The sequence below is a fragment of the Macaca mulatta genome, chromosome 14 (genome assembly GCF_049350105.2).
Source record: "Macaca mulatta isolate MMU2019108-1 chromosome 14, T2T-MMU8v2.0, whole genome shotgun sequence".
In the NCBI taxonomy this organism is placed as follows: domain Eukaryota; kingdom Metazoa; phylum Chordata; class Mammalia; order Primates; family Cercopithecidae; genus Macaca; species Macaca mulatta.
In genome coordinates, this window is record NC_133419.1 from 108,975,019 (window position 1) to 109,001,921 (window position 26,903).

General features: G+C 42.8%; 1 protein-coding gene across 1 annotated transcript; it reads left to right on the plus strand.

The window, feature by feature from the left end:
• Positions 1 to 245: 245 nt before the first annotated feature.
• On the plus strand, positions 246 to 26,742 carry ACAT1 (acetyl-CoA acetyltransferase 1). Its single transcript, NM_001265693.1, is given in 12 exon segments — positions 246 to 325; positions 11,164 to 11,211; positions 13,050 to 13,167; positions 13,453 to 13,548; positions 14,054 to 14,154; positions 17,864 to 18,007; positions 19,029 to 19,179; positions 20,890 to 20,985; positions 21,729 to 21,842; positions 23,296 to 23,360; positions 25,548 to 25,705; positions 26,537 to 26,742. Coding segments are annotated over 12 exon segments (1,284 nt in total). The 5' UTR covers positions 246 to 253; the 3' UTR covers positions 26,658 to 26,742.
• Positions 26,743 to 26,903: the final 161 nt, after the last annotated feature.

Genomic DNA, 26,903 nt, shown 5'->3' on the forward strand with positions numbered 1-26,903 from the left:
TTGACCCCGGTGCCAGCGTCTCCATCCACGTCATTCACTTGTCAACCTTTCCTCGCCCAGGCTGCGGGGTCCCAGCGCCACGCTCCGCCCCACCCTTGGCTGCCGGCCAATCGCTGCCGACTGTGACGGTCCAGGGTTACTATTGGAGGAGGCGGGATGGGCGGTGCCCGCTCCGGGTCGCTGTGGGTGCGGGGTTGGGGAGGACGCCGAGGTGTTCTCTGCCTGTGCAGCAGCCCCTCGGCGTTCTGCAATCATGGCTGTGCTGGCGGCACTTCTGCGCGGCGGCGCCCGCAGCCGCAGCCCCCTGCTCCGGAGGCTGGTGCAGGTGAGCGGGGTTCGTCCCCACAGCGCTCAGACCTGGGAAGCGAGGAGTCCCCCGCCTCGAAAGCTTCCAGCCCGCGGCCGTTGCAGCTCCGGCGGCCCGGGCGCGCGGCGTAGGCCCCAGGACAGGCAGGCGACTGGGTCTTGTCCAAAAACCGCCGAAGTGCTCCCATAACACCCAGGGACTCGCGTATTTTTACAGCACTTTTCTACTTCCGAGGTCTCGGCGTAATCATCTTAATGAGCGTTACTGGTGTGTTTAACCAGTACGTGTTAAACACCAGGGCAGGTGTCTGGTGTCAAACACGAGGGCACGCGTCTGGGCGGACAGGACGGCCGGGATTGGCGCTGGCCCGGCCTGAGCGGTGGGATCGGGGAGAGCCTCTTTGCAGGCCTGTGCAGCTGCTCCCGAGATTTTCTTTAAAAGATGTTCGTGTGCTTTATTGTCAGGAGAGGTTCCTTTTCTTTTTTAATACAATAGATAATCATTGGGCGTACAAGGGGAGAGGGCACCATGTGATCATAACAGACGTTTTTTGGAGCAGCCTAAAATTTATCAGGGAAAGCTAATGACTACTCAGATAATACAATAAATTAGCCGGGCGCGGTGGCTCAAGCCTGTAATCCCAGCACTTTGGGAGGCCGAGACGGGCGGATCACGAGGTCAGGAGATCGAGACCATCCTGGCTAACACGGTGAAACCCCGTCTCTACTAAAAAATACAAAAAAACTAGCCGGGCGAGGTGGCGGGCGCCTGTAGTCCCAGCTACTCGGGAGGCTGAGGCAGGAGAATGGCGTGAACCCGGGAGGCGGAGCTTGCAGTGAGCTGAGATCCGGCCACTGCACTCCAGCCTGGGCGACAGAGCGAGACTCCGTCTCAAAAAAAAAAAAAACAAAACAAAACAATAAATTATACTGGATATATATCAAATATATATATATATACTTGATATATATCAAGCAAGCTCACATACTGAGGGTGTTCCAAGGGATGTCTCTCTTCTTATTATTGTGTTTAGAGAACACAACAGGGGCGGAGTCTCAAAGAATTTATTCTCCACATGCGTAAGCAAGGGAGTACGCACCGCAGATTGTCAGGCAAAGCCTCAGGAATAGGTAGAGACCTTCAGGGTGTGGTTAGTGAAACTTGAGTTTTCCAGGTCGATTGGGGCAATAAGCTTGGGGATCCAGTTATGTTGTGAGTGTATGGATTTGACCCTAGTTAAGTAGGGATTATTGATGTGTTTGTTTTTGTTGCAGTGGGAGATGACTCTAGTTCTTATGTCTGGGCGTAGAGTAACATCACTTGCACAAGGGTGCTGGCGGTAGGAGCTGTGCAAGAGATTGTGAAGAACCAGTGTAGGACTTTACAATTATGGAGTGAGGGTGCGAAGCCAAGGGAAAAGAAAGTCTAAAACTGATCCTGGGTGACTGAGATAATAGAAAAGTCAAAATGCGTAGGTTTCCAAGGAAGAATAGTTTTTAGCCATTTGTTAGTCTCATGGGATGAGTGGAGAAATCACAAGAATGTAATTAGGTTATCTTGGGTTTCAGTCAGTATTGACTAAGTGAGGTAGGTGAACTAGGTACTCTAGAGATGTAAAAAAAAAAAAGTTCAGAACCTTCTTAATTTATGGTTTAATTAAGATCTTACAATCAGGCTGGTTGAGGTGGCTTATGCCAGTAATCCCAGCACTTTGGGAGGCTGAGGTGGGTAGATCATTTGAAGTCAGGAGTTCAAGACCAGCTTGACCAACATGGTGAAACCCGACCTCTATTAAAAATACAAAAAAAAAAAAAAAAAAAAAAAAAAGCCAGGCGTGGTGGTGGGTGCCTGTAATCCCAGCTACTTGGGAGGCTGAGGCAGGAGAATCGCTTGAACCCGGGAGGGGAAGGTTGCAGTGAGCTGAGATCGTGCCACTGCACTCCAGCCTGGGCAACAGAGTGAGACTCCATCTTAAAAAAAAATCTTAAAATGAAACACAAATACTCGTACAATCAAAAACAAATACTCCTCATGAAAAAAATGCCTGTACATGCTCTCATGTATGATATGTGACATTCATGTTACTGAACTCTAGGAAGCAGTTGTATTGGATACTTGAATTAAATGGTCATTTATTGAATCAATAAACAGGATTTTCAGTTTTCTGTGCTATTTTGTAGAATAGAATTTGACCTCTCATTACATTGGCTCTTTTCCCTTTGCTTATCAGGTCTCTTTTATGTTCAACAAATCTTTATGGACTTTATTGGAGCGTGTTGCCTTTCTAGCTTGAATCACTTTTCTCTCTCTAGTCAAAGGAGTGGTCTTTACTCATTACCTCCCATTTATTCTGCATCCATTTCTCCTTAACTCTCTGCAGTTAAATTTCTGTGCCACTCAAGCTGAAAATTACCAGTGATTTCCTTTTTCTGTGGTTTTAAATTATTTTTTAAAATCTATGTTTATTTTAGTTTTTGTAGACACAGAGTCTGGTTCTGTTGCGCACGCTGGTCTTGGACTTCTGGCCTCCCAAACTGGTGTGAGCCATTGTGCTCGGCCCATGTTTTTTCTTCTTGACCTTTATCCTATATTTGACACTATTGACCACTCCCTCCTTGAAACTCCTGTTTTGTGTTTTGATCCAGTTTTCAGCTTCTTTTAATACTCAGACTTAAAAAAAATTTCCTATCTTGTGCCAGTCTTGGGCCTATTTGCTCCCAGATTCATTTCTCTCCCCTCCCCTATTCTGTCTGCATGACTGTAGGCTGACCAATGTCAGCTGGCTTCTGGCTGGGTGTAGCCAGTGTGAGGCACCGGTGTGAGGCACCGGTGGAAGATTGGAAGATAGGAGGAAGGGAGAAGGCAGAATAATTTCTCTGTCTGTCTGTCTGTCTGTCTCTGGCAGTGTCTGTCTCTCTTGTGGTTCCTGCTTCTGCTGGGTTCCTGACCCCTTGGCTTTGGTAACCTTGCTTCTTCCCTTTGACCTACCAGCCTGTATGCTAGTTCCTTCCTGTTGCTAATTTCTTTCTTTTTTTCATTTTTTGAGATCAACTATCGCTCTTGTTGCCCAGGCTAGAGTGCCGTGGGCGCAATCTTGACTCACTGCAACCTCTGCCTCCCAGGTTCAAGCAGTTCTCCTGCCTCAGCCTCCTAGGTTCAAGCAGTTCTCCTGCCTCAGCCTCCTGAGTAGCTGGGATTACAGGCACCTGCCATCATGCCTGCTAATTTTTGTATTTTTAGTAGAGACAGAGTTTCACCATGTTAGCCAGGATGGTCTCGAACTCCTGACCAGCCCACCAGGTGATCCACCTCTGATGATCTGCCCACCGCAGCCTCCTAAAGTGCTGGGATTACAGGTGTGAGCCACCACACCCGGCCCCCTTTCCTTTTTCTAATCTTACCCTAGTACTCTCAGTTCTCTACACTGCAGCCAGAGTGGTCTTTTTATAACATAAAAGCTTTCAGTGGCTTGTCATTGCCCTCAGGCCAGAATCTAGACCCTTATCATGATCTGCTGGGCCCTACTTACTCTGTGACCTCAGCTGTTGCTGTGCTCACTCTGCTTTTGCCACAGGACCCTTCTTTCTATACTTAGTATGTGTGCCAAGTTTGTTCCTAATTCATGGCCTTTGTCCTACTTGTTCCTAATGCCTCAAATGTGCTTTTCTTGGATCTTTCCAAGGATGACTCTTTAACATTCATTTCTCAGCTCCACTAACATTGCTAGAAGGCCTTTTTTGACTCTCCCATGTAAAGTAGGCCCTCAGTTACTCTTTAGTTCATGATCAGTTTTGCTGGTTTCATAACATATTTATTGTAGCTGAAATTTTGTTTCTCTGAGTAATTGGTAAGTTTCAGACTGTCTTCAAATATTTGTTTCATGTCTGCTGCCATCACTGGGATAGAAAATAAATAAAATCAGTCTGTTTGCCATCACTGGGATAGAAAATAAATAAAATCAGTCTGTTTGCCATCACTGGGATAGAAAATAAATAAAATCAGTCTCTTCTTGGAATTCACAGTCTAGTAGGGAGACAATCAAGGCACCTGAAAGTTACAAAATTATATGTTCTGGAACAGTTAGAATGTGCATGGGCGTTATGGAAGTTGCAGTAGGAGTGCTGACCTCTGCCTGGCATGGCAGAGGATTTACATTTTCAAAACTGGATGGACTGTAGAGAGGTGTCAGAGGAGGCAGGGAACTAGGTAGAAGGCCATTAATACAAACTAGAGCCCTCCCTGAAAGATAATTGTGTTATGTAGATAAAACTTAATGGGTAGTGTTCATTCAGCATGTATTTATTGTACACTGTATGGTTCAGTGTCCTGACCATACTATAATTTTGTCATTCATTTCTGATATTTAATGAGCACTAGGCACTGCGCTAAGTCATAGGGATGTAGCAGTGAACAAGAGACACCGTCCTGCCATCAGGAAGCCTGCATTATGTTGGAGGGGTGGATAATAAAACAAAGATGTGAACCACATACTTACAGTGTGAGAGGTGCTTTGAAGGAAATAAAGATATTCATATTAAAGAGAGGAAAAAGTAGAGGGTAACTTTAGATAGAGTAGTTAGCGTGGACCACTCTGGGAATGTGTCATTAGAAAAGACATGAAGAATAAAAATGAGCTAGCCATGGATTGCTGGGGAAGTTTTTTGTTTTGTTTTTGATTTTTTTGGAGACAGGATCGCACTCTGTTGCCCGGGCTAGAGTGCAGTGGCACGATCTCGGCTCACTACAACATCTGCCTCCTGGATTCAAGCGATTCTCCCACCTCAACCTCCCAAGTAGCTGGGACTACAGGTGCCCACCCCCACACCCAGCTAATTTTTGTATTTTTAGTAGACACGGGGTTTCACCATGTTGGCCAGGCTGGTCTCAAACTTCTAATCTCAAGTGATCCACCTGCCTCGGCCTCCCCAAAGTGCTGGGATTACAGGTATGAGCCACCGTGCCCAGCCTGAGGAGGCTATGACTGGCAGAGGCACACTGCAGAGACCCTGAGGTATCAGGATAGGGTTTAGGACAAAGAGATGCCAGTGGCTGGCACAGAGCAAGAGTGATGTAAATTTGGAGAGAAAACCAAGAGCCAGATCATGCAGGGCCTTGTAGGATGAGGTAAAGAGTTTGGATATAATTCCAAGAGCAATGAAAAGCCATTAAATTATTTTAAGCAGTAGAGTGATATGATCTGATTTACATTTTCAAAAGTGGATGGTCTGTAGAGAGGTGTCAGGGGAGGCAGGGAACTAGGTAGAAGGCCATTAATACGAACAAGAGATGGTGGCTTGGACTAGGTGGCAGCGGTGGAGATGAGGCAGTGGACTAATGTAGTTATGTTTTGGACGCTGTTGACAGATCTGGGCTTTCGGGATTGTGATAAAGGGAAGGATGAAGGTGATTTTGGCTTGAGCACCTAAGAATACCGGGAACAAACAGGTTTTCTTTTTCTTTTCTTTTTTTTTTTTTTGAGATGGAGTCTTGCTTTGTCACCCAGGCTGGAGTGCAATGGCGCAATCTCGGCTCACTGCAACCTCTGCCTCCCGGGTTTAAGCAGTTCTCTTTCCTCAGCCTCTGGAGTAGCTGGGATTACAGATGTGTGCCACCATGCCCTGCTAATTTATTATTTTTTTAATTATTATTATTATTACTATTATTTTGTATTTTTGGTAGAGACGGGGTTTTACCATGTTGGCCAGGCTGGTCTGGAACTCCTGACGTCGTGATCTGCCCCCCTCGGCCTCCCAAAGTGCTGGGATTACGGGGGTGAGCCACTGCACCCGGCCACCAACAGGTTTTGTAGTGTTGGAAATTGAGAGCTATGATTTAGACATTCACCTGCAGCCAGGTTGGCGCTTGGGTGTGAGTCTGGTGGTCAATTGAAAGGTCAGGGTTGGAGATAGGAATTTGGAAAATCATCAGCACATAAATGCTTTTGTTTTTTGAGACAGAGTCTTGCTCTGTCGCCCAGGCTGGAGTGCAGTGGCGCAATCTTGGTTCACTGCAAGCTCCGCCTCCCGGGTTCATGCAATTCTCCTGCCTCAGCCTCCCGAGTAGCTGGGACTACAGGTGCCTGCCCCCACGCCCGGCTAATTTTGTTTTTGTATTATTAGTAGAGACGGGGTTTCACTGTGTTAGCCAGAGGATGGTCTCGATCTCCCAACCTCGTGATCCGCCTGCCTCAGCCTCCCAAAGTGTTGGGATTACAGGCGTGAGCCAGCCACCACGCCCGGCCTCATAAATGCTTTTTAAAGCCATGGGACTGGATATGATTATCTAAGGAGATAGTGAAGTTAAATTAAAAGAGGCCTGGAACAAAGCCCTGGGACACTGAGCACTTGGAGGTTGAAAGGGGAAGATGAAATAGTAAAGGAGACTGAGGTAAATATGACTAATGAGGTAGGAGTCCACGTTTGTAATGGAAACCAAGACAAGGAAGGGTTTCTGCAGTAGATTATACATATTACCTCATTTTATTCTCATAACAGCCCGTGGAGGGTATTTGAGAAAACCAAGGTAAGTGTGTCTGAGTAACTTGCTCAAGAATACTCAGCTTGCAGGGCACAGTGGCTCACGCCTGTAATCCCAGCACTTTGGAAGGCCAACGCAGGAGGATTGCTTGAGCTCAGGAGTTTGAGACCAGCTGGGTAAGATAGTGGGACTCTGTCTCTACAAAACAAAGAACACTGAGCTGGTAAGCCCAGGCTCTTAACTGCTCAGCATATTTCTCAAAGAAAGGTGAGCCCAGTCTTGCTGATGTGTTAAAAGGTTAAGTGAGACAATTAAAGTGAGTTGGATTTTGCCACACAGAGACATTGTTGATGTTGCTTAGAACCAACCGTGGTAAACTGGCAGAAATAAAATCCGGATCTGAGTGGGTTGAACTGTAAAGAGGAAGTGAGGACAAGCAAACAGACATTGTAGGTAACCTGGAGAACCTTTCTTGCCAAAGAGAACTAATGTGAGGTGAGGCCAGGCGTGGTGGCTCACGCCTGTAATCCCAGCACTTTGGGAGGCTGAGGCAGGCGGATCACTTGAGGTCAGGAGTTCAAGACCAGTCTGGCCAACATGGTGCAACTCCATCTCTACTAAAAACACAAAAATTAGCCAGGCGTGGTGGTGCATGCCTGTAATGCCAGGTACTCGGGAGGCTGAGGCAGAAGAATTGCTTGAACCTGGCAAGTGGAGGTTGCAGTGAGCTGAGATCGCGCCACTGTACTCCAGCCTTTTTTCAAAAAGAAAAAAAGAAATGAGGTGAAAGCTCAGTGGGAATGTGGGTGAGGAGACATTTATTTGGTTTTACTTTGTTTTTTAGGTCGGGGGAATCAGAGCCTGTTTGTATGCTTATGGAATTATCCAGAAGTAAAAGGGATGGATGATGTAGAGGAGAGGGAAAGGATAACTGTGCTGTCTTTGAAAAGGCAACTGGAAATGGGATCCAGAGCAAAGTGGAGAGAACCACGGAAGCTTCCATTAAACTGGACCAGAAGCTTGAAATAAGTGGCTTAGTAAACAAGGAACAAACTAGCTAAGTAGAAAGGGGACTTTTAAAATTTAATTTTTATTTCAATAGGCTTTTGGGAACAGGTGGTGTTGGATTATATGAATATGTTCTTTAGTGGTGATATCTGAGATTTTGGTGCACCCATCACCCGAGCAGTATACACTGTCCCCAATGTATAGTCTTTTATTCCTCATCCCCACCCTTTCCTCTGAGACACTAAGTCCACTGTATCATTCTTATGCCTTTGTGTCCTCATAGCGCAGCTCCCACTTATGAGTGAGAACATTGGTTTTTCCATTCCTGAGTTAGTTCACTTAGAATAATAGTCTCCAATTCCATCCAGGTTGCAGTGAATGCCATTATTTCATTCCTTGTTATGGCTGAGTAGTATTCCATGGTATATATACCACATTTGCTTTATCCACTTGTTGATTGATGGGCATTTGGGCTGGTTCCATATTTTTGCAATTGCGAATTGTGCTGCTATGAACAGGCGTGTGCAAGTGTCTTTTTCATATAATGACTTTACTTTTGAGATGGAGTCTTGCTCTGTCACCCAGGCTGGAATGCAGTGGCCTGATCTCAGCTCACTGCAACCTCTGCCTCTCAGGTTCAAGCGATTCTCCTGCTTCAGCTTCATGAGTAGCTGGGATTACAGACGTGTGCCACCACGCCCAGCTAATTTTTGTATTTTTAGTAGAGATGGGGTTTCACCATGTTGGCCAGGCTGGTCTTGAACTCCAGACCTCATTATCCACCTGCCTTGGCCTCCCAAAGTGCTGGGATTAAAGGCGTGAGCCGCTGCGCATGGCCTTCGTATAATGACTTCTTTTCCTCTGGGTAGATACCCAGTAGTGGGATTGCTGGACCAGATGGTAGTTCTAGTTTTAGTTCTTTAAGGAATCTCCAGAAAGGGAACTTTCTGAAGAGATACAGTGAGCAAGCACTAGGACATCCAAGGATAGGAAATAAAGTGCAGCTGGCCGGGTGCAGGGACACATGCCTGTAGTCGCAGATACTTGGGAGGCTGAGGCAGGAGTAGTACTTGAGTCCAGGAGTTCTGGTTTATTTTTTACTTCTATATATGAATTTTTTTTTTTTTTTTGAGACGGAGTCTCGCTCTGTCCCCCAGGCTGGAGTGCAGTGGCCGGATCTCAGCTCACTGCAAGCTCCGCCTCCCGGGTTTACGCCATTCTCCTGCCTCAGCCTCCCGAGTAGCTGGGACTACAGGTGCCCGCCACCTCGCCCGGCTAGTTTTTTTTTTGTATTTTTTAGTAGAGACGGGGTTTCACCGTTAGCCAGGATGGCCTCGATCTCCTGACCTCGTGATCTGCCCGTCTCGGCCTCCCATAGTGCTGGGATTACAGGCTTGAGCCACCACGCCCGGCCTATATATGAAAATTTTTAAACAAAATAAAGTGCAACTGACCCTGCCAGAACCCAAGCCAGAAAATCACTAACCAAGCCATCTTTTGCCTCTTGTGGTGTGCCATGGTCTATTTCTCCTGTCTCTGAGTATATATGTTCCATTGTTTTGCTTCTCAGCATATTCATGGCTTTTCTCTTTGTTCTAACCGCTGCTTTTCTGTGGCATTGGCTGGTGAGCTCCAGCCCTTTTGACTTTTCAGTCCCACTCCCCACCGTCATCCAACTGACCCAGTCTCTCAGGGTGCTAGCTTGGGTGCGTCTATTCCATTCCTGATCCCATCAGCTCTGGCCAGAGGCAGGGGAGTCACCTTGTAAGTACTTAGGCTTGCCCTTTGAGAAAGACATGTGTTTGGAGAGGCAGTGACCGGCATGTTTACTACAATTAGGAACTTTTTTTAAAAGTCTTTATTATTTTCAAAATTTATTATCATTTTTTGAGATGGAGTCTCACCCTGTCGCCCAGGCTGGTGTACAGTGGCGTGATCTCAGCTCACTGCTGCCTCTGCCTCCCAGGTTCAAGTGATTCTCCTGCCTCAGACTCCTGATTAGCTGGGCTTACGGGCATGGACCACCACACCCAGCTAACTTTTGTATTTCTAATAGAGACGGGGTTTCACCATGTTGGTCAGATTGGTCTTGAACTGCTGTCCTTGTGATCCACTCCTCTTGGCCTCCCAAAGTGCTGGGATTACAGGCATGAGCCATCTCACCCAGTTACTGATAGTCTAATTTCAGATCAGTTAGGTCTCTGAATTATGTCCTGCGTTGTCAGAATTGATTTATTACGGAGTTTCACTCTTGTCTCCTAGGCTGGAGTGCAGTGGCGTGATCTTGGCTTGCTGCAACCTCCGCCTCCTGGGTTCAAGCGATTCTCCTGCCTCAGCCTCCCGAGTGGCAGGGATTACAGGCGCCCGCTACCATGCCTGGCTAATTTTTGTATTTTTAGTAGAGACGGGGTTTTTTCCGCCAAGTCGGCCAGGCTGATCTCTAACTCCTGACCTCAAGTAATACGCCCACCTCAGCCTTCCAAAGTGTTGGGATTATAGGCGTGAGCCACTCTCCCAGCCTACTGTTGACATTTGTTTGTAAGAAGTGTGGAAAGAACTGAGAAGTAGTAGGGGCAAGATGTTTACTCTTTCCTTTTTTAAGAAATAATTTATCTGCTATTATAGGTCATATTTATATGAGATGTGTTTGCCTCATATAAATCAAAGACAATTGTTGGAAGTGGATGGGGAGAAACAGCAAGTTTTACTTGAAAACAGTCTTAAAGAAATGAGAATGTCTTGTTAGATTCTAAGACTAAATAATTTAGAACCTAGCTTTAACTCAAAACTACATTTTAGAAAGCTATATTTAAGAAAGACTTGGAATTTTTTTTTTTTTTTTTTGAGATGGAGTCTTGCTCTGTTGCTGAGGCTGGAGTGCAGTGCCGGCATCTTGGCTCACTGCAGCCTCTGCCTCCTGGGTTCAAGCTATTCTCCTGCCTCAGCCTCCGGAGTAGCTGGGATTACAGGCATGTGCCACAACGCTGGGCTAACTTTTGTATTTTTAGTAGAGACTGGGTCTCACCATGTTGTCCAGGCTGGTCTTGAACTCCTGACCTCAGGTGACTCACACCCACCCTGGCCTCCCAAAGTGCTAGGATTACAGGCGTGAGCCACTACGCCTGGCCAAGACTTAGAAATTTTAAGATAGTAAACTTAGGAGTTAAAACGTACATTTCCAATGAATAATCAGAAGTTTATTTAAAAAGCAGTCATTTTTTTCTAATTGTTAAAAGTGATATATTCTGACTGCAGAAAACTTGGAAATAAAAGCATAAAGATATAGGAAGAAATCACTATAACTTTATCACTGAGAAATATAAAATGACATAGCTTAATAATTTTTACATTATAACATATTTATATTACAGGAAATAAGATATGTGGAACGGAGTTATGTCTCAAAACCCACTTTGAAGGTAAGTAAATTGTGCTTTAAAAGTTCCAGAATTTAAAGGAAATGTCAATAAAAATGCATATACTTATGATTTGGGTATATGTGAAAGTCAAAGCAGGATTATCCAACAGTTAGGAATAGCTAACTATTCAAATATTCAGTTAAAGTAGATGACTATAATAGAAAAACATTTCAGTTAGTCTCTGCCAATGTTTGCTGCTTCCTCATACTCTGCTGCAAAACAACATTCCCTCTAGAACTGGGCAGTGTTTTTCCGTTACTCACAGGGACTCCCATTGTATTGTGTGTGGTACAAGCAGAGACCATATAGAAGATCCTAGAAGAGAGGGAGTGGACCAGCTGGGAATTAGACAAGGAGGGCCATTACAACATCTCCTAGGACCTTCTGAGGAGTCCTCTCTGTTCTGTAAGGGTCACTAAAGTGACTTAGTTAAGATCTTCTACCAAAATCTAGGCAACCATTCTGTTATTTATCTCTAAACTTAATAGGAGACTATGGGAGACAAGTGTGAGGAGAGAACTGTCACAGTGCTGTTCTACAGTATTCAAGAGAGCTTTCATCTTCTTTTGCTTAATGTTCATATTATTGTTTTACTGTTTAAGAAATTATGGCTCTGGGCTGGGTGGGGTGGCTCACGCCTATAATCCCAGCAGTTTGGGAGGCCAAGGTGGGTGGATCACGAGGTCAGGAGATTGAGACCATCCTACATGGTGAAACCCCATCTCTACTAAAAATATAAAAAATTAGCCGGGCGCGGTGGCGGGCACCTGTAGTCCCAGCTACTCAGGAGGCGGAGGCAGGAGAATGATGTGAACCCGGGAGGTGAGTTGAGTTCGGGCGCCTCACTGCCCACTCCTGCCTGGGCAACAGAGCGGAACTCTGTCTTAAAAAAAAAAGAAATTATGGTTCTGGCTGGGCACAGTGGCTCATGCCTGTGATCCCAGCACTTTGGGAGGCCAAGGCGGGTGGATCACCTGAAGTTAGGAGTTCAAGACCAGTCTGGCCAACATGGCAAAACCCCATCTCTATTAAAAATACAAAAATTAGCTGGGTGTGGTGGCAGATGCCTGTAATCCCAGCTACTCAGGAGGCTGAGGCAGGAGAATCGCTTGAACCCAGGAGGCAGAGGTTGCAGTGAGCCAAGATCATACTACTGTACTCCAGCCTGGGTGACACAGTGAGACTCCATCTTAAATTATATATAAAAAAAGAAATTCTGGCCCTTGCTGTGTCCTAGTTAAGTGGTATAGCCCCATCTAGGATACAGGTCTTGATTCCTAGCCAGAGTTCCTTTCAGTAAGGGACCCTCTTTGTTAGAGTTGTTTATTATGCAGTTAACAAGAGTAAAGTGGCTGAGTGTGGTGGCTTATACCCTTAATCCTAGTACTTTGGTAGGCTGAGGCAGAAGGATTGTTTGAGCCGGGGAGTTTGAGGCTGCAATGAGCTATGATCGTGCCACTGCATTCCAGCCTGGGCAGCTGAGCAAGACCCTGTCTCAAAAACAAAAACACAAAAACAAAAAAACAAGGTACAGTGACCATTTCTTGAGTTTTGACTGAGGAATAGAAAGGAAACTTAAGCTTCTGTCCTCAAACTTCCTGTAGAGAACTGGGAGGATCTACATCTGTTTTAGAGTTGGTTTCTATAAGGTTTTAAATCATAAAGCACTAGCATTGAACTGATTATCTTTACAGCTATTCAACTATTGAGATTATTTTAATTTTTGATGACTACTCATTCATAGAAGTGTTTTTTTGATAATATATTTATGAATTATGTTTAATGAAATACGATTTGGGTAAAATACCTATAATTTTTACCATCTTGTGTCTTGCCAGGAAGTGGTCATAGTAAGTGCTACAAGAACACCCATTGGATCTTTTTTAGGCAGCCTTTCCTTGCTGCCAGCCACTAAGCTTGGTTCCATTGCAATTCAGGGAGCCATTGAAAAGGCAGGTCAGTAGTTGCTTTGCTTTTCGTGTTAAGGGAGCAAAAATATTTCATGGAAAAGATTTATTTTGCATTAACTATGTATGTAACACTTAGAAATGACTTAATGCCTCCATTTCTGCTTTCCTTTGCAAAGAAGTCTTTCTACTATACAGTTTAGATTGAAACTCAAAACTGACAAAAAAAAAAAAAAAAAAAAAAGAAACCATTCCTATTGTGTAATGTCACATACCTTATTAGGTAACCACTAATCATTAAATGCCTTTTTGTCTTTTTTTTTTTTAAATAAAGGGATTCCAAAAGAAGAAGTGAAAGAAGCATACATGGGTAATGTTCTACAAGGAGGTGAAGGACAAGCTCCTGCAAGGCAGGCAGTATTGGGTGCAGGTACTTGGAAGACATTTTTGCTTTTATACTTAAAATGTGTAAAAGGGGTCGGGTGCAGTGGCTCACGCCTGTAATCCCAGCACTTTGGGAGGCCGAGGTGGGTGGATTATGAGGTCAAGAGTTTGAGACCATCCTGGCCAACATGGTGAAACCCCATCTCTAGTAAAAATACAAAAATTAGCCAGGTGTGGTGGTGCATGCCTGTAATCCCAGCTACTTGGGAGGCTGAGGCAGGAGAATTGCTTGAACCCAGAAGGCGGAGGTTGCAGTGAGCCAAGATTGCACCATTACACTCCAACCTGGGCGACAGAGTGAGACTCCGTCTCAAAAAAAAAAAGTATAAAATGGCAAAATGAAGGTTATTGAAGCTTAAATATTAAATGCATTATATAATTTGTAGTTATATTGGCAGAAGAAATGCTGTAGTTTATAGTAACATGCTCTATTAAGTTCTGCAGTTGTGTTTGAGTATCTGTTTTTCAAAAGTGACTTATATTGGTTTTAGGCTTACCTATTTCTACTCCATGTACCACCATAAACAAAGTTTGTGCTTCAGGAATGAAAGCCATCATGATGGCCTCTCAAAGTCTTATGTGTGGACATCAGGTAAGAAACACCATCCTTTCCATTTATTAATCAGAATAATACCTATGGCTAAAAGACACAAAAATCTAGGCATATTCATGCTTTAGAAATGAGATTCTTTCTCATAAGTTACTATGTTTTCTCACACGCTCAAGAGTGTCTGGATTTGCTAAGTCCATCTGAAGTATGGTCAAAATGATAGCATAGGCTGGGTATCATGCCCGTAATTCAGCACTTTGGAAGGTCAAGGCAGGAGGATCCCAGGAGTTTGAGACCAGTGTAGGCAACATAGCAAGTGAGACCCTGTTCTTTAAAAAAGAAAAAGATAGCCTGAGTGTCTTGTGTTAAAAAGTTGTTTTTAGGCCTGGGTGCAGTGGCTCACTCCTGTAATCCCAGCACTTTGGGAGGCGGAGGCTGGGGGCAGATCACTTGAGGCCCGGGGTTCAAGACCAGCCTGGCCAACATGGTGAAACCACATCTCTATGAAAAATACAAAAATTAGCTGGACATGGTGGCAGGCGCCTGTAATCCCAGCTACTCGGGAAGCTGAGGCACAAGAGTCACTTGCATCTGGGAGGCAGAGGTTGCAGTGAGCTGAGATTGTACCACTGCACTCCAGCCTGGGAGACAAAGCAAGACTCTCAAAAAAAAAATAGTTTTTAGCCCAGGCATTTGGGTCTTTTTCTGAGGCTGGGTGACTAAAAATTCATAAATACTATATTTGCCAGAATTTATTATAAATGTTTTCATTATAAAGGAGAACAAGGTGCTTAACCCTGGGAATCAAATCATTGTTTGAGCCCAGGCTTGATGACTAATTTGTAGTTTCTACAATGCCTGAACTCATTTAAGTTCTACAGGCTTTCTAATTGGCCTTGCTGATCTGTATCTTGTCTTTACTTGAGATCAAGCAAGAGACAGGCTCCTTAGCAAATATATGCTGTCATATCAGGAGGTGAGACCTGGACACACAGAAGAACCAAGATTCTCACAGATCTGAGCCCTTCATTTTTCAGATGAAGATTTTTTTTCAGTGTGTCTGAGACAGCCACAGAGTTACAGGGCTGAGCATCTACCATGTGACAGTCACTGGAAATAGAGTGGTAAACAAAACATTTTAAAAAAATCTGTACATGTGCAGGTCTCTGTTGGAAAAATGCCTAAAAGAAATGCTGAGTCAGGATTTGAACATTTTGGCATCTGCAAATGCTTTCCATAAAAGTTGTACCAGTTATACTTTCCAAAAGTTGTGTGACTTGTCTGGATCTGCACCACCACTGGGTGGTACCAAACCCTCGTCAAACCAGTGGGTGAAAAATGGTCACGAGATTTAGTTTCAAAACTCTTTGTCATGGAAAATTTTGTCTTAATCGATGTATTGCGGTTCTCTAGCAAATGCCATTTGTACTATATGGAAATACTTTAATATTATTTTATTCATTTGTGAATATATAGAGTGACTTACAGGCATACTTGCAAGTGCTTTGTTTTGAATATTTATGACCTTGGAAAATGGTCAGTTTTGCTTTATAATGAAGAATTGATACCTTATTTTCTGTCACTTATTACTGCCATCACCCCCAGTAAAAAGTACAAGTGAATAAAACTTAGATGAGAACTAGTTAAGAATTTCTATATTTCGGAATAGGCAAAATATTTAGGTTTCTTTGGTATAGAGCTTGCTTGTCTGTATGCCTGATTAAAGACTGTAAGAAGATATTATTGGCTTTATGTTTACGTTAATGTTTTATATTAAACTGTGTTTTTAACTAGTCCTTATATTGCAAGTGATTTTTTTGTTGACTTGTAAAAGTAATAAGTTGATTAATATTTATTAAACCTCTATATGTCAGTTGCCAAGGATGTAAAAATATGACAGGGTGTCTGGCCTCAAAGGAGCATAGTCTAGTGGGAAGACTTGACATATAAACATATAATAATATTAAAAGATTGCATAGTAATTGGGGAACACAAAGGAAGAGAAACGGTTTCAAGAAAGGATAGAAATAAATGGTCAAGGCAGACATGAAGTAGTGTTCTGAATAGTTTTAAAGGAAACGCAGATGTTTTACATGTTGGTGGATGGGGAAAGTGCAGAGGTGTGTGTGTGAAATGTGCATGGTGTCTCTGGAGAGCTTTAACTAGTTCCATGTGACCTGGGGTATAGGTTAGGCCGTGAAACTGAAAAAGGGGAGCGAAGGGATACTGTAAAGGCTTTATATATTATGCTGAGTTCTCTAAAGTGTGAAATGATCAGACTTACATTCTAGCCAAAATGAGTCAGATGAGTGTCGATGATGCTTTGGTGGAAAGGCTGCATGTCAGAAGATCAAGTGGAAAATTATTTCAGCTGTCCAGAAAGAGATGATGAGGATCTCAGTCAAGGAAGTAGGATTATTTTCATGAACTGAGATTACTTCTAATCTTCTAGAGCACATTAAGTTTTTAGCAGCATGAATGAAATGAAGGGTTAGAAGGTAAGAATTTCAGGTTAGGCACGGTGGCTCACGCCTGTTATCCCAGCACTTTGGGAGGCCGAGGTGGGCAGATCGCTTCAGTCTGGGAGTTTGAGACCAGCCTGGGTGACATAGCGAAACCCCATCTCTACTAAAAATATTATACAAAAATTAGCTGGGTGTGATGGTGCATGCCTGTAGTCCCAGCTACTTGGGAGGCTGAGGTGGGAGGATCACTTGAGCCCAAAATGTGGAGATTGCAGTGAGCTGAGATCATGCCATTGCACTCCAGCCTGGGCAAGAGCGAGACCCTGTCTAAAAGAAAACTTAAGAATTTCAGAAGATGGCTTTACATGAAAGATTTCTGGTATTTTTTTTTTTTTTAAGACAGTCTTGCTTTGTCACCCAGGCTGGAGTGCAGTGGTGCAATCTTGGCTCATTGCAAGCTCTGCCTCCTGGGTTCACGCCATTCTCCTGCCTCAGCCTCCCAAGTAGCTGCGACTACAGGCGTGTCACCACACCTGACTAATTTTTTGTATTTTGAGTAGAGATGGGGTTTACTCAATTAGCTAGGATGGTCTCGATCTCCTGACCTCGTGATCCACCCGTCTCGGCCTCCCAAAGTGCTGGGATTACAGGCATGAGACACCGCACCCGGCCAGATTTCTGGTATTCTTATTAATGTCTGGTTGTGAACTTCTTTTGACAGTCTTACTCTGTCGCCCAGGCTGGAGTGCAGTGCCACGATCTCAGCTCACTGCAACCTCCGCCTCCAATTTTTTTTTTTTTTTTTTTGAGGAGTCTTGCTCTGCCCCCCAGGCTGGAGTGCAGTGGCACAATCTCAGCTCACAGCAACCTCTGCCTCCCAGGTTCAAGCAATCCTCCTGCCTTGCCCTCCTGAGTAGCTGGGATTACAGGCGCTCACCATCACACCCACCTAATTTTTGTATTTTTAGTAGAGATGGGGTTTTACCATGTTGGCCAGGCTGATCCTGAACTCCTGACCTCAAGTGATCCACCTGCCTCAGCCTCCTAAAGTGCTGGGATTACAGGTGTGAGCCACTGCACACAGCCAACTTACTTCTCATTATGTTATTTTACACCACTTCTTTTCATCAGGGTGAAGTGGTAAAGAGGGTACTTCCTGTATTCACTGTGTAACAAATGTTTAATAAATGCATGTAGAATACTTGTTTGGTGGCAGCTGTATAAAGGATGTCATGGGTTTGCAACTGTTTGAATTAACATTGCGTTTTTCTTGTGTTGCTGCACAGGATGTGATGGTGGCAGGTGGGATGGAGAGCATGTCCAATGTTCCATATGTAATGAACAGAGGATCAACACCATACGGCGGGGTAAAGCTTGAAGATTTGATCGTTAAAGACGGGCTAACTGATGTCTACAATAAAATTCATATGGTAAATGTGATTTTTAGTGGATAAATGCTATCTAGTGTCCAATACTGTTTGATTTTTCTTACTGTATGTACTTTACAAACTGAACTGAAAGATGGGCTCTATAAATGTTGATTTTAGCCATGTACTTTCGGAAAATATTTTTGTATGCCTATTGCATTGGCATGGCTCAGTCATTAAAGAAATTGTCCCACATTTAAATACAGTATTTTCTGACGCTCAGCTAGCAACTGCTTGGCTAATTCAAGTATTTGAAGATAAGACATGAGTGGGCCGGGTGCGGTGGCTCTGGCCTGTAATCCCAGCACTTTGGGAGGCCGAGGTAGGCAGATCACCTGAGGTCAGGAGTTTGAGACCAGCTTGGCCAATGTGGTGAGACCCTGTCTTTATTAAAAATATAAAAAATTAGCCAGGCATGGTGGTGGTGTTTGTAATCCCAGCTACTCGGGAGGCTGAGGCAGGAGAATTGCTGTAACCCAGGAGGCAGAGGTTGCATTGAGCCAAGATTGCACCACTGCACTCCAGCCTGGGTGACAAGAGTGAAACTCCATCTCAAAAAAAGACATGAGTGAAAAGTGACCTGGTACAGAAAGAAATGTGTGTGTGTGTATATGCTGTTATTTTTATTTTTTGAAATGGAGTCTTGCTCTGTTGCCCAGGCTGGAATGCAGTGGCACAATCTTGGCTCACTGCAGCCTCCGCCTCCTGGGCTCAAGCAATTCTCCTGCTTCAGGCTCCCGAGTAGCTGGGACTACAGGTGCGTGCCTCCATGCCCGGCTAATTTTTAGTAGAGACAGGGTTTTACCATGTTGGCCAGGGTGGTCTTGGTCTCCTGACCTCATGCTCTGCCTGCCTCGACCTCCCAAAGTGCTGGGATTACAGGCATGAGCACCACATCCGGCCTAAGAAATATATTTTAAGAAATGTAACTACTAAACACTATTTTATAAGCTATGCAAAGTTAAAGATATTTTCTAAATTATGCAAAGTTAACTAACTTTAAACTATTTCAACTTTTCATCAGGGCAGCTGTGCTGAGAATACAGCAAAGAAGCTGAATATTGCACGAGATGAACAGGACGCTTATGCTATTAATTCTTATACCAGAAGTAAAGCAGCATGGGAAGCTGGGAAATTTGGAAATGAAGTTATTCCTGTCACAGTTACAGTAAAAGGTAAAAGTTCCAAAAAGGATGAATAGACTTTTCATGTTGCTGAATGTTTTATGCTTAAGTTTTAAATTAGGACATTATCTTTGTTCATTTCAACTGAGGACACTGCTTATGGTTAATAAAAAGTGAAGAGTTGCCAGTTCAGAGAGAACATAAATCCACCCAACTTAATGTCAGGTTTCAATCCATTTATAAGATCCCTGAGTATTATTTTGAGAAATTTATTAGAACTCTTCTTCCTGTAAGTGACAGTCAACACGGTATTTTAAATTGAAAAGGGATTTACTAGAAGGTTACTGGGAGTGCCTCCAAGAACTGAAGGATGAACAGTAGCAACCATTCAGCTCTGGGAACTTCAGGGATTGGAACTGGGTGTTCACTACTACTAAGGCATGCGCTCCTGGCTTCTCACACCTGCAGGCTTTTGTGCTTTATTCTGTCAGCCTTTCTAAAGTTGCTGTCTCTACCTCTAGGGTCACATATATGCGATTCTCAAAAAGGAAAGAGACTTTCTCACCAGTTCCAGCAGAATAAATCCACAATAAAGACTCATTAACTTGCTTTAGGTTACAGTTCTATTCCAGGAATGATTACTGTGCTCTAGATAGAATACTGGAACTTATCTAGTATAGGTCAGATAGCTACCTCTGGGGTCAGGAGAGTGGAGTCTGTGATCATAGAAGGGAGTTGAGGAAGAAGAGAATGGGATGTGGAGGTGTAGATTTAAATTTTGTGGCTGGGTGCAGTGGGTCACACCTGTAATCCCAACACTTTGGGAGGCCGAGGTGGGAGGACTGCTTGAGCCCAGGAGTTTGAGACCAGCCTGGGCAACAAAGTGAGACTCGGCCTTCACACAAAAAAATTAAAAATTAACTGGGTGTAGCAACACATGCCTGTAGTCCCGGCTATTAGGGAATCCAAGGGAGGAGGATCAATTGAGCCCAGGAGTTCAAGGCTGCAGTGAGCTAGGAGTGCAGCATTGTACTCTATTGGGAGACTGTACAAGACCATTTCAAACAAGCAAGCAAGCAAACAAGCAAAATTAGCTGGCTGTGGTGGCTCACACCTGTAGTCCCAGCTACTTGGGAGGCTGAGGTGGGAGGATCACGTGGGCCTGGAGAGATTGAGGTAAACTGTGATCATGCTAGCCTAAGCAACAGAGGAAAAGCCTGCCTCAAAAAAAAAAAAAATTTGTGAAGCTACTTTATAAGTTTCTCTTTAAGATGCTAACATAAGGCCGGGCGCGGTGGCTCAAGCCTGTAATCCCAGCACTTTGGGAGGCCGAGACGGCGGATCACGAGGTCAGGAGATCGAGACCATCCTGGCTAACAAGGTGAAACCCCGTCTCTACTAAAAAATACAAAAAACTAGCCGGGCGAGGTGGCGGGCGCCTGTAGTCCCAGCTACTCGGGAGGCTGAGACAGGAGAATGGCGTAAACCCGGGAGGCGGAGCTTGCAGTGAGCTGAGATCCGGCCACTGCACTCCAGCCTGGGCGACAGAGCGAGACTCCGTCTCAAAAAAAAAAAAAAAAAAAAAGATGCTAACATAATAGAGATTATAGATAATAAATTCTAGATTAGTGTTTATTTGGGATGGTTTAAGGGAGGCAGGGATACAAAGGGAGGCACAGACCACTGGGCATCTTGTACAACAGTTGCTTGCTGAATGACTACTTGTTTTGAGCGATTTCACTTAAAATATTTTTATTTTAGGTCAACCAGATGTAGTGGTGAAAGAAGATGAAGAATATAAACGTGTTGATTTTAGCAAAGTTCCAAAGCTGAAGACAGTTTTCCAGAAAGAAAATGGTTAGTGTTAAGAAATGAAGCATAAGAAAAAATTGAGCCAGTATACCATATCTAATTCTTAGAACTGCCTAAGGATTTTTAAAAAGTAATTCTAGAAAACATCTAGATGTTATTTAACATTTTCAATATATCAGGCTCATGTAAGATTAATTGAAAGTATAAAACTGTTAGTTTATACCTTCAATATATAAATCTAAGGGAAGAGATGTATAACATGGCTATAGAATTCAGTTTTTCATATGTAGCAGTCTATGATAGGGTCTTCACTGGCACTGAAAAAAACAGATTTATTGATATAATTTATATATGATAACATTCTCCTATTTAAAGTGGTTTGGTAGTTTTTAGCATTCATTGATATTTAACTTCAGGTGATTCTAGATAAGAAATATCTGATTTGAAAAATATGTAGTGAGTATCTGCTATATATTGAATAAGGAAAGTTAGACCCTGGATACAAAAATATTAACTGGTCCCTATCGTTCAAGAGTTGTAGACCAGCATTTACCCAGTGCCATCATGCATGTTTCTGATCTTTGAGAAAACTTAGTTTTATGAACACAAAAAGGTGTTCTTACATTGTCTTGTAGTTATATGTATGTGTTTCCTGAGGGCAGGAATTGTCTCCACCCATATTTGTAATTTCTTTAAACATTTAGCAGCCCAGGCAGTATTTGTTAAATTGAATCAAATGCGTTCATTGTGAAGTAATGTTTTGACTTCATGCTTATTTTTGCTTTCAGGTACAATAACAGCTGCCAATGCCAGTACACTGAATGATGGAGCAGCTGCTCTGGTTCTGATGACGGCAGGTGCAGCCAAGAGGCTCAATGTTACACCACTGGCAAGAATAGTAGGTAAGGCCAGGCGAGGTGGCTCACACTTGTAATCCTAGCACTTTCAGAGGTGGAGGCGGGAGGATTGCTTGAGCTCCAGAGTTCAAAATCAGCCTGGGCAATATAGTGAGACTTCGTCTCTACAAAAAGTTAAAAAATTAGCTGAGCATGGTGACATGTGCCTGTACTACCATCTACTCGGGAAGCTGAGGTGGGAGGATGCCTTGGGCCCTCCTGAGTTTGAGGTTGCAGTGAGCTGAGATTGTGCCACTGCACTCCAGCCTGGGTGACAGAGTAAGACCCTGTCTTTAAAAAAAAAAAAAAAGGTTTTTAAACATCTATAAGCTCTTCCTGAAATTAAGTTTACTTGTTAGATATAGCCAACTCCAATATTAAGTATTACTATCTATAGGTTGTACTTGTGGCAGAATTTAATACATATTTCAATTGAGATAGAAGCTCCTTTAATATTTTCATTATACTTTATATAAGATTAAGCTTTAAGGGCTAGGCACAGTGGCTCACGCCTGTAACCCCAGCATTTTGGGAGGCTAAGGCAGGACTGCTTGAGGCCAGGAATTTGAGACCAGCCTGGGCAACACAGTGAGACCCCATTTCTGAAAGAAAAAAATTAGCCAGGTGTGGTGGCATGCCTGTAGTCCCAGTTACCTAGGAGGCTAAGGCTGACAATCATTTGAGCCCAAGATATCAAAGCTGCAGCACCACTGCACTCCAGCCTAGGCAACAGAGCAAGATCTTGTCTCTCTCTCTCTCTTTTTTTTTTTTTTTAAAGATTAAGCTTTAAAAACCTTCCTGTCCTTTATGATAAATAGAAGAAAATAAAGTACATGCATTTTCCTAGAGAGGCAGCTATGTAGGAAAAAAAGAATATGGGATTAGGAGTCCAGAAATACAAAATTTAGATGTGTGGCATTTTAATATTAACACTGTGGCCCTGGGTAAGTTCTCAATGTCCTTAAGCTGATTTTTAGCTGCAAAAATCTGTCTTGCCTTCTTCCTAAGGACTTAAACAGATGCTGTTTTGTTATTTATAAAAAGCCTTATAACGTCATTTTTTTCTTAGCTTAGATCATGGTTTCTTAACCTCAGCACTATTGACTTTTGCACTAAATAATTCTTTGTCGTAGGGACTCTTCTATGCATTGTAGATGTTAAGCAGAATCCTTAGTCTCTACACAGTGGCATCTGAACTATTCTGACAACCAAAAACATCTCTAGATGGTGCCAATGTTCCTAGAGGCAAATACTCCCAAACTCCCTCCCAATGAAAATCAGTGTCTTAGATTACTGGAGTAATTTTATAAAGTGTAGAATCTTAGAAAAGGAAGAAATGTATTTACATATATTAAAGGGGTTAGGAAATGTGCATTTAATGGGTTAAACTTGACTTTTGCATATTCTATGTAGTAAAAAAAAGATTTTAACAACTCACCCTCCCCCTTTTTTTAAACAGCATTTGCTGACGCTGCTGTAGAACCTATTGATTTTCCAATTGCTCCTGTACATGCTGTATCTATGGTGAGAACAAAGTGAGGGATGATACTCCATTATGCCAACTTCCAGTTTGCTTATACCAAGGCTGCAGTTTTTAGAATTTAAATGTTGTTTATCTGCCAAAGCAGAGAGATAGCTTGGTTTCAAATCTTCCCATGTCCTCTCTTGAAAAGAGTAAGAGCAACAAGGATAACAAAAAAATAAATAAAGAACAGCCCACAAACTACATCTTCAGTAGAACAGGTAAAACTACACATCTGAATTATTTGTAAGTATCACACAGAACTCACACACCTGGTGTGGTAACCACAAAGGGGAGGTTGGTTTGGCAAAGAAAAGGGAATGCTGGCTGGTAGTTCCAAATCTAGAACGGAAAGCAACTAGTCACTCCCCAGGAGAGGACTCCATTCTGAAAGGGAACAGCTGGCAGCAGGTCTTCAGAGTAAATAGTGAAACTAGAGACAGAGAACCTACATATTCCAAATTGTCAGTAAGTGCTATCAAAGGAGAAATAACAAGTCTCAGTGGGAAATTGCTAAGCAGTCACAGGAAAAGAAAGTTTTTAGGGGTTCAGGTTCTTAGAAATCTTAAGTAAATATTTCCTTTTGAGAGGGCCTCACCCTGACAGTAAACTTCTGTAAGCACCCAGATAAAAAAAAAAATGGCAGAATTTTAGTAAAATCGAGATTCTCCCCACTGCCCCCAACCCCCACAATGAAAAAAACTGCATACTCAGTAGGAAACAAGAATAGAGAAGGATCAGAAACAAGGGGCCAGTGGAGTGATGATCTGCTCAGAGCTGGCAGATCTCAGAAAATGACAGGAACATGTAGCTTCTGAAAGTGAGCGCATCACATCGGAAAGCAAGGGTACTACACAATTCTGGATTCTGAAGGTAGAATAACTTCTGAGAGCTACAGATGTGGCTATATATGGGCACCATATTTTGTTTTGTGTTGTTGGAACAGTGGAAGCTGTTTGAGCTGTATAGGCTAGAAAGCTACCTTAGTCCACTAGTTGAAGAGAGGAAGGTGGAGGAAGAGTTCCATGTTAATTTTATTATTGCTCACAACAATCAAATTTCTTCTCTAAAGAAAAAGGGCACTCACTAGTAATGTTTTAAAAAGTATTAGCATAGGGATAATACTGGCACAAATACACCTTCCTGCATAGCTGAGGAACTACCAAAACAAAACACATCATATAGTGTAAGATTTTAAATAAATGACTTACAATGAAACTGCAACAGGTGTAAGTATCTGTGGCCCGGATAACCCTACAGTAACTTTTATAAAGCAGAAACTGCGGGGGATGCATTAATATTACTTATAGTAGAAACGAATACACCTCTTTCATTAACAGTCAAGAACATAGAACTGGCTGGGTGCAGTGGCTCTCGCCTGTAATCCCAGCACTTTGGGAGGCCGAGGCAGGCAGATCGCTTGAGCCTGGGAGATCAAGGCTGCAGTGGGCCATGACTCTGCCATTCCACTTCAGCCTGGGCAACAAAGCAAGACCCTGTCTCAAAACAAATCAACAACAACAACAACAACAACAACAACAACAAAGAATGTAGAACTAAGCAACACACAATCAGTAAAGCAGAGCTTAAGAATATATAAAGCATTATGTACCCCTAAATAGAAAATGCACCTTTTCAAACATCTGTGGAAAGAAAACCAAATTTTCTGTCCTCTATGTCCAAATAGACATAATGCAAACAAAATTCTTTGATATAATGGAATAGGATAAGCAACTAAAAATCTGAAAATAGGCCGGGCATGGTGACTCATGCCTATAATCCCAGCACTTTGGGAGGTTGAAGTGAGCGGATCAACTGAGGTCAGGAGTTTTGAGACCAGCCTGGCCAACATGGTGAAACCCCATCTCTACTAAAAATACAAAAATTAGCTGGGCATGGTGGTGGGCGTCTGTAATCCCAGCTACTCAGGAGGCTGAGACAGGAGAATTGCTTGAACCTGGGAGGCAGAGGTTGTAGTGAGCCGAGATGGCGCCATTGCACTCCAGCCTGGGAGGCAGAGCAAGACTCCGTCTAAAAAAAAAAAAAAAAAAAAAAAAAAAAAAAAAATCTGAAAATAGAGATCCTTCCATCTGAAACCAAGAACTTCCAATTGTAGTATTTCAAGGAAATGACAGTAAGTTGTGATTGCTAATTATTTGAACATCATCTGTCTTTTAAAAAAATCTTAGGTTCTTAAAGATGTGGGATTAAAAAAAGAAGATATTGCAATGTGGGAAGTAAATGAAGCCTTTAGTCTGGTTGTACTAGCAAACATTAAAATGTTGGAGATTGATCCCCAAAAAGTGAATATCAATGGAGGAGCTGTTTCTCTGGGGCATCCAATTGGGTAGGTAAAAATAATAACTATATCTAGGTTAATAGCTGCCTTTGTGTTTCTAGCTAAACTTAAAACTCATAATTCCTATTGCTCTTAAGTTTTCCTTCCTACCCATCTTTCATAAGGCAAAAATCATTTCTGATAGATGGTATCCAATACTGAACAGAGACCTGTCACATCTGTTACTTGAAACCTAATAACCTTTTATGTTGAAGAAGAAAAATAAAGTGTACATTTAGACTTTCCCCCCCCTTTTTCTTTCTCCTTCCTATTTATTTCATTAGCTTTAGGGTACTGTGGGTTTTGGTTACATGGATGAATTTATAGTGGTGGGGGCTGATTTCAGTGCACCTGTCACCCAAATGTGTGCATTGTACCCAATATGTAGTTTATTCCATATCCCCCTTCCATCTTCCATTATACTCTTCTGTACTTTAAGATACGAAAATTAGCTGGGTGTGGTGGTGCACGCCTGTAGTCCCAGCTACTTGGGAGGCTGAGGCAGGAGAATGGCTTGAACCCGGGAGGCGGAAGTTGCAGTGAGCTGAGATGCACCACTGCACTCCAGCCTGGCGACAGAGCAAGACTCCATCTCAAAAAAAAAAATAAATAAAAAAAAATAAAAAATAAATAAAAAAATAAATAAATAAATGAAAGATCTAAGATCTGTGACCCTTCCTGAAACAAGTCCTCCAAGTTTTAGTTTTAGAATAGTAGTAGTTAATTCAGCAAGAAGTAGTGGCTAGTAAGGTTTTCATGAAGTTAAATTGGAACAGAAACATTTTGGTTACTCATAAATTCTGTACTTCATTAAAGAAGTAAATGCTTTTTAAATTTTAGAATGTCTGGAGCCAGGATTGTTGGTCATTTGACTCATGCCTTGAAGCAAGGAGAATACGGTCTTGCCAGTATTTGCAATGGAGGAGGAGGTGCTTCTGCCATGCTAATTCAGAAGCTGTAGACAACCTGCTATTTAAGGAGACAACCCTATGTGACCAGAAGGCCTGCTGTAATCAGTGTGACTACTGTGGGTTAGCTTATATTCAGATAAGCTGTTTCATTTATATTATTTTCTATGTTAACTTTTAAAAATCAAAATAAAATCCCAAAACCTTTTGAAATTAAATTTTTTCTTCTGCTTTTTGGTAACCTTGAAAAGTCTGATACATCTTTGCATTCTGAGTCTATACTTATAATCGAAATATAG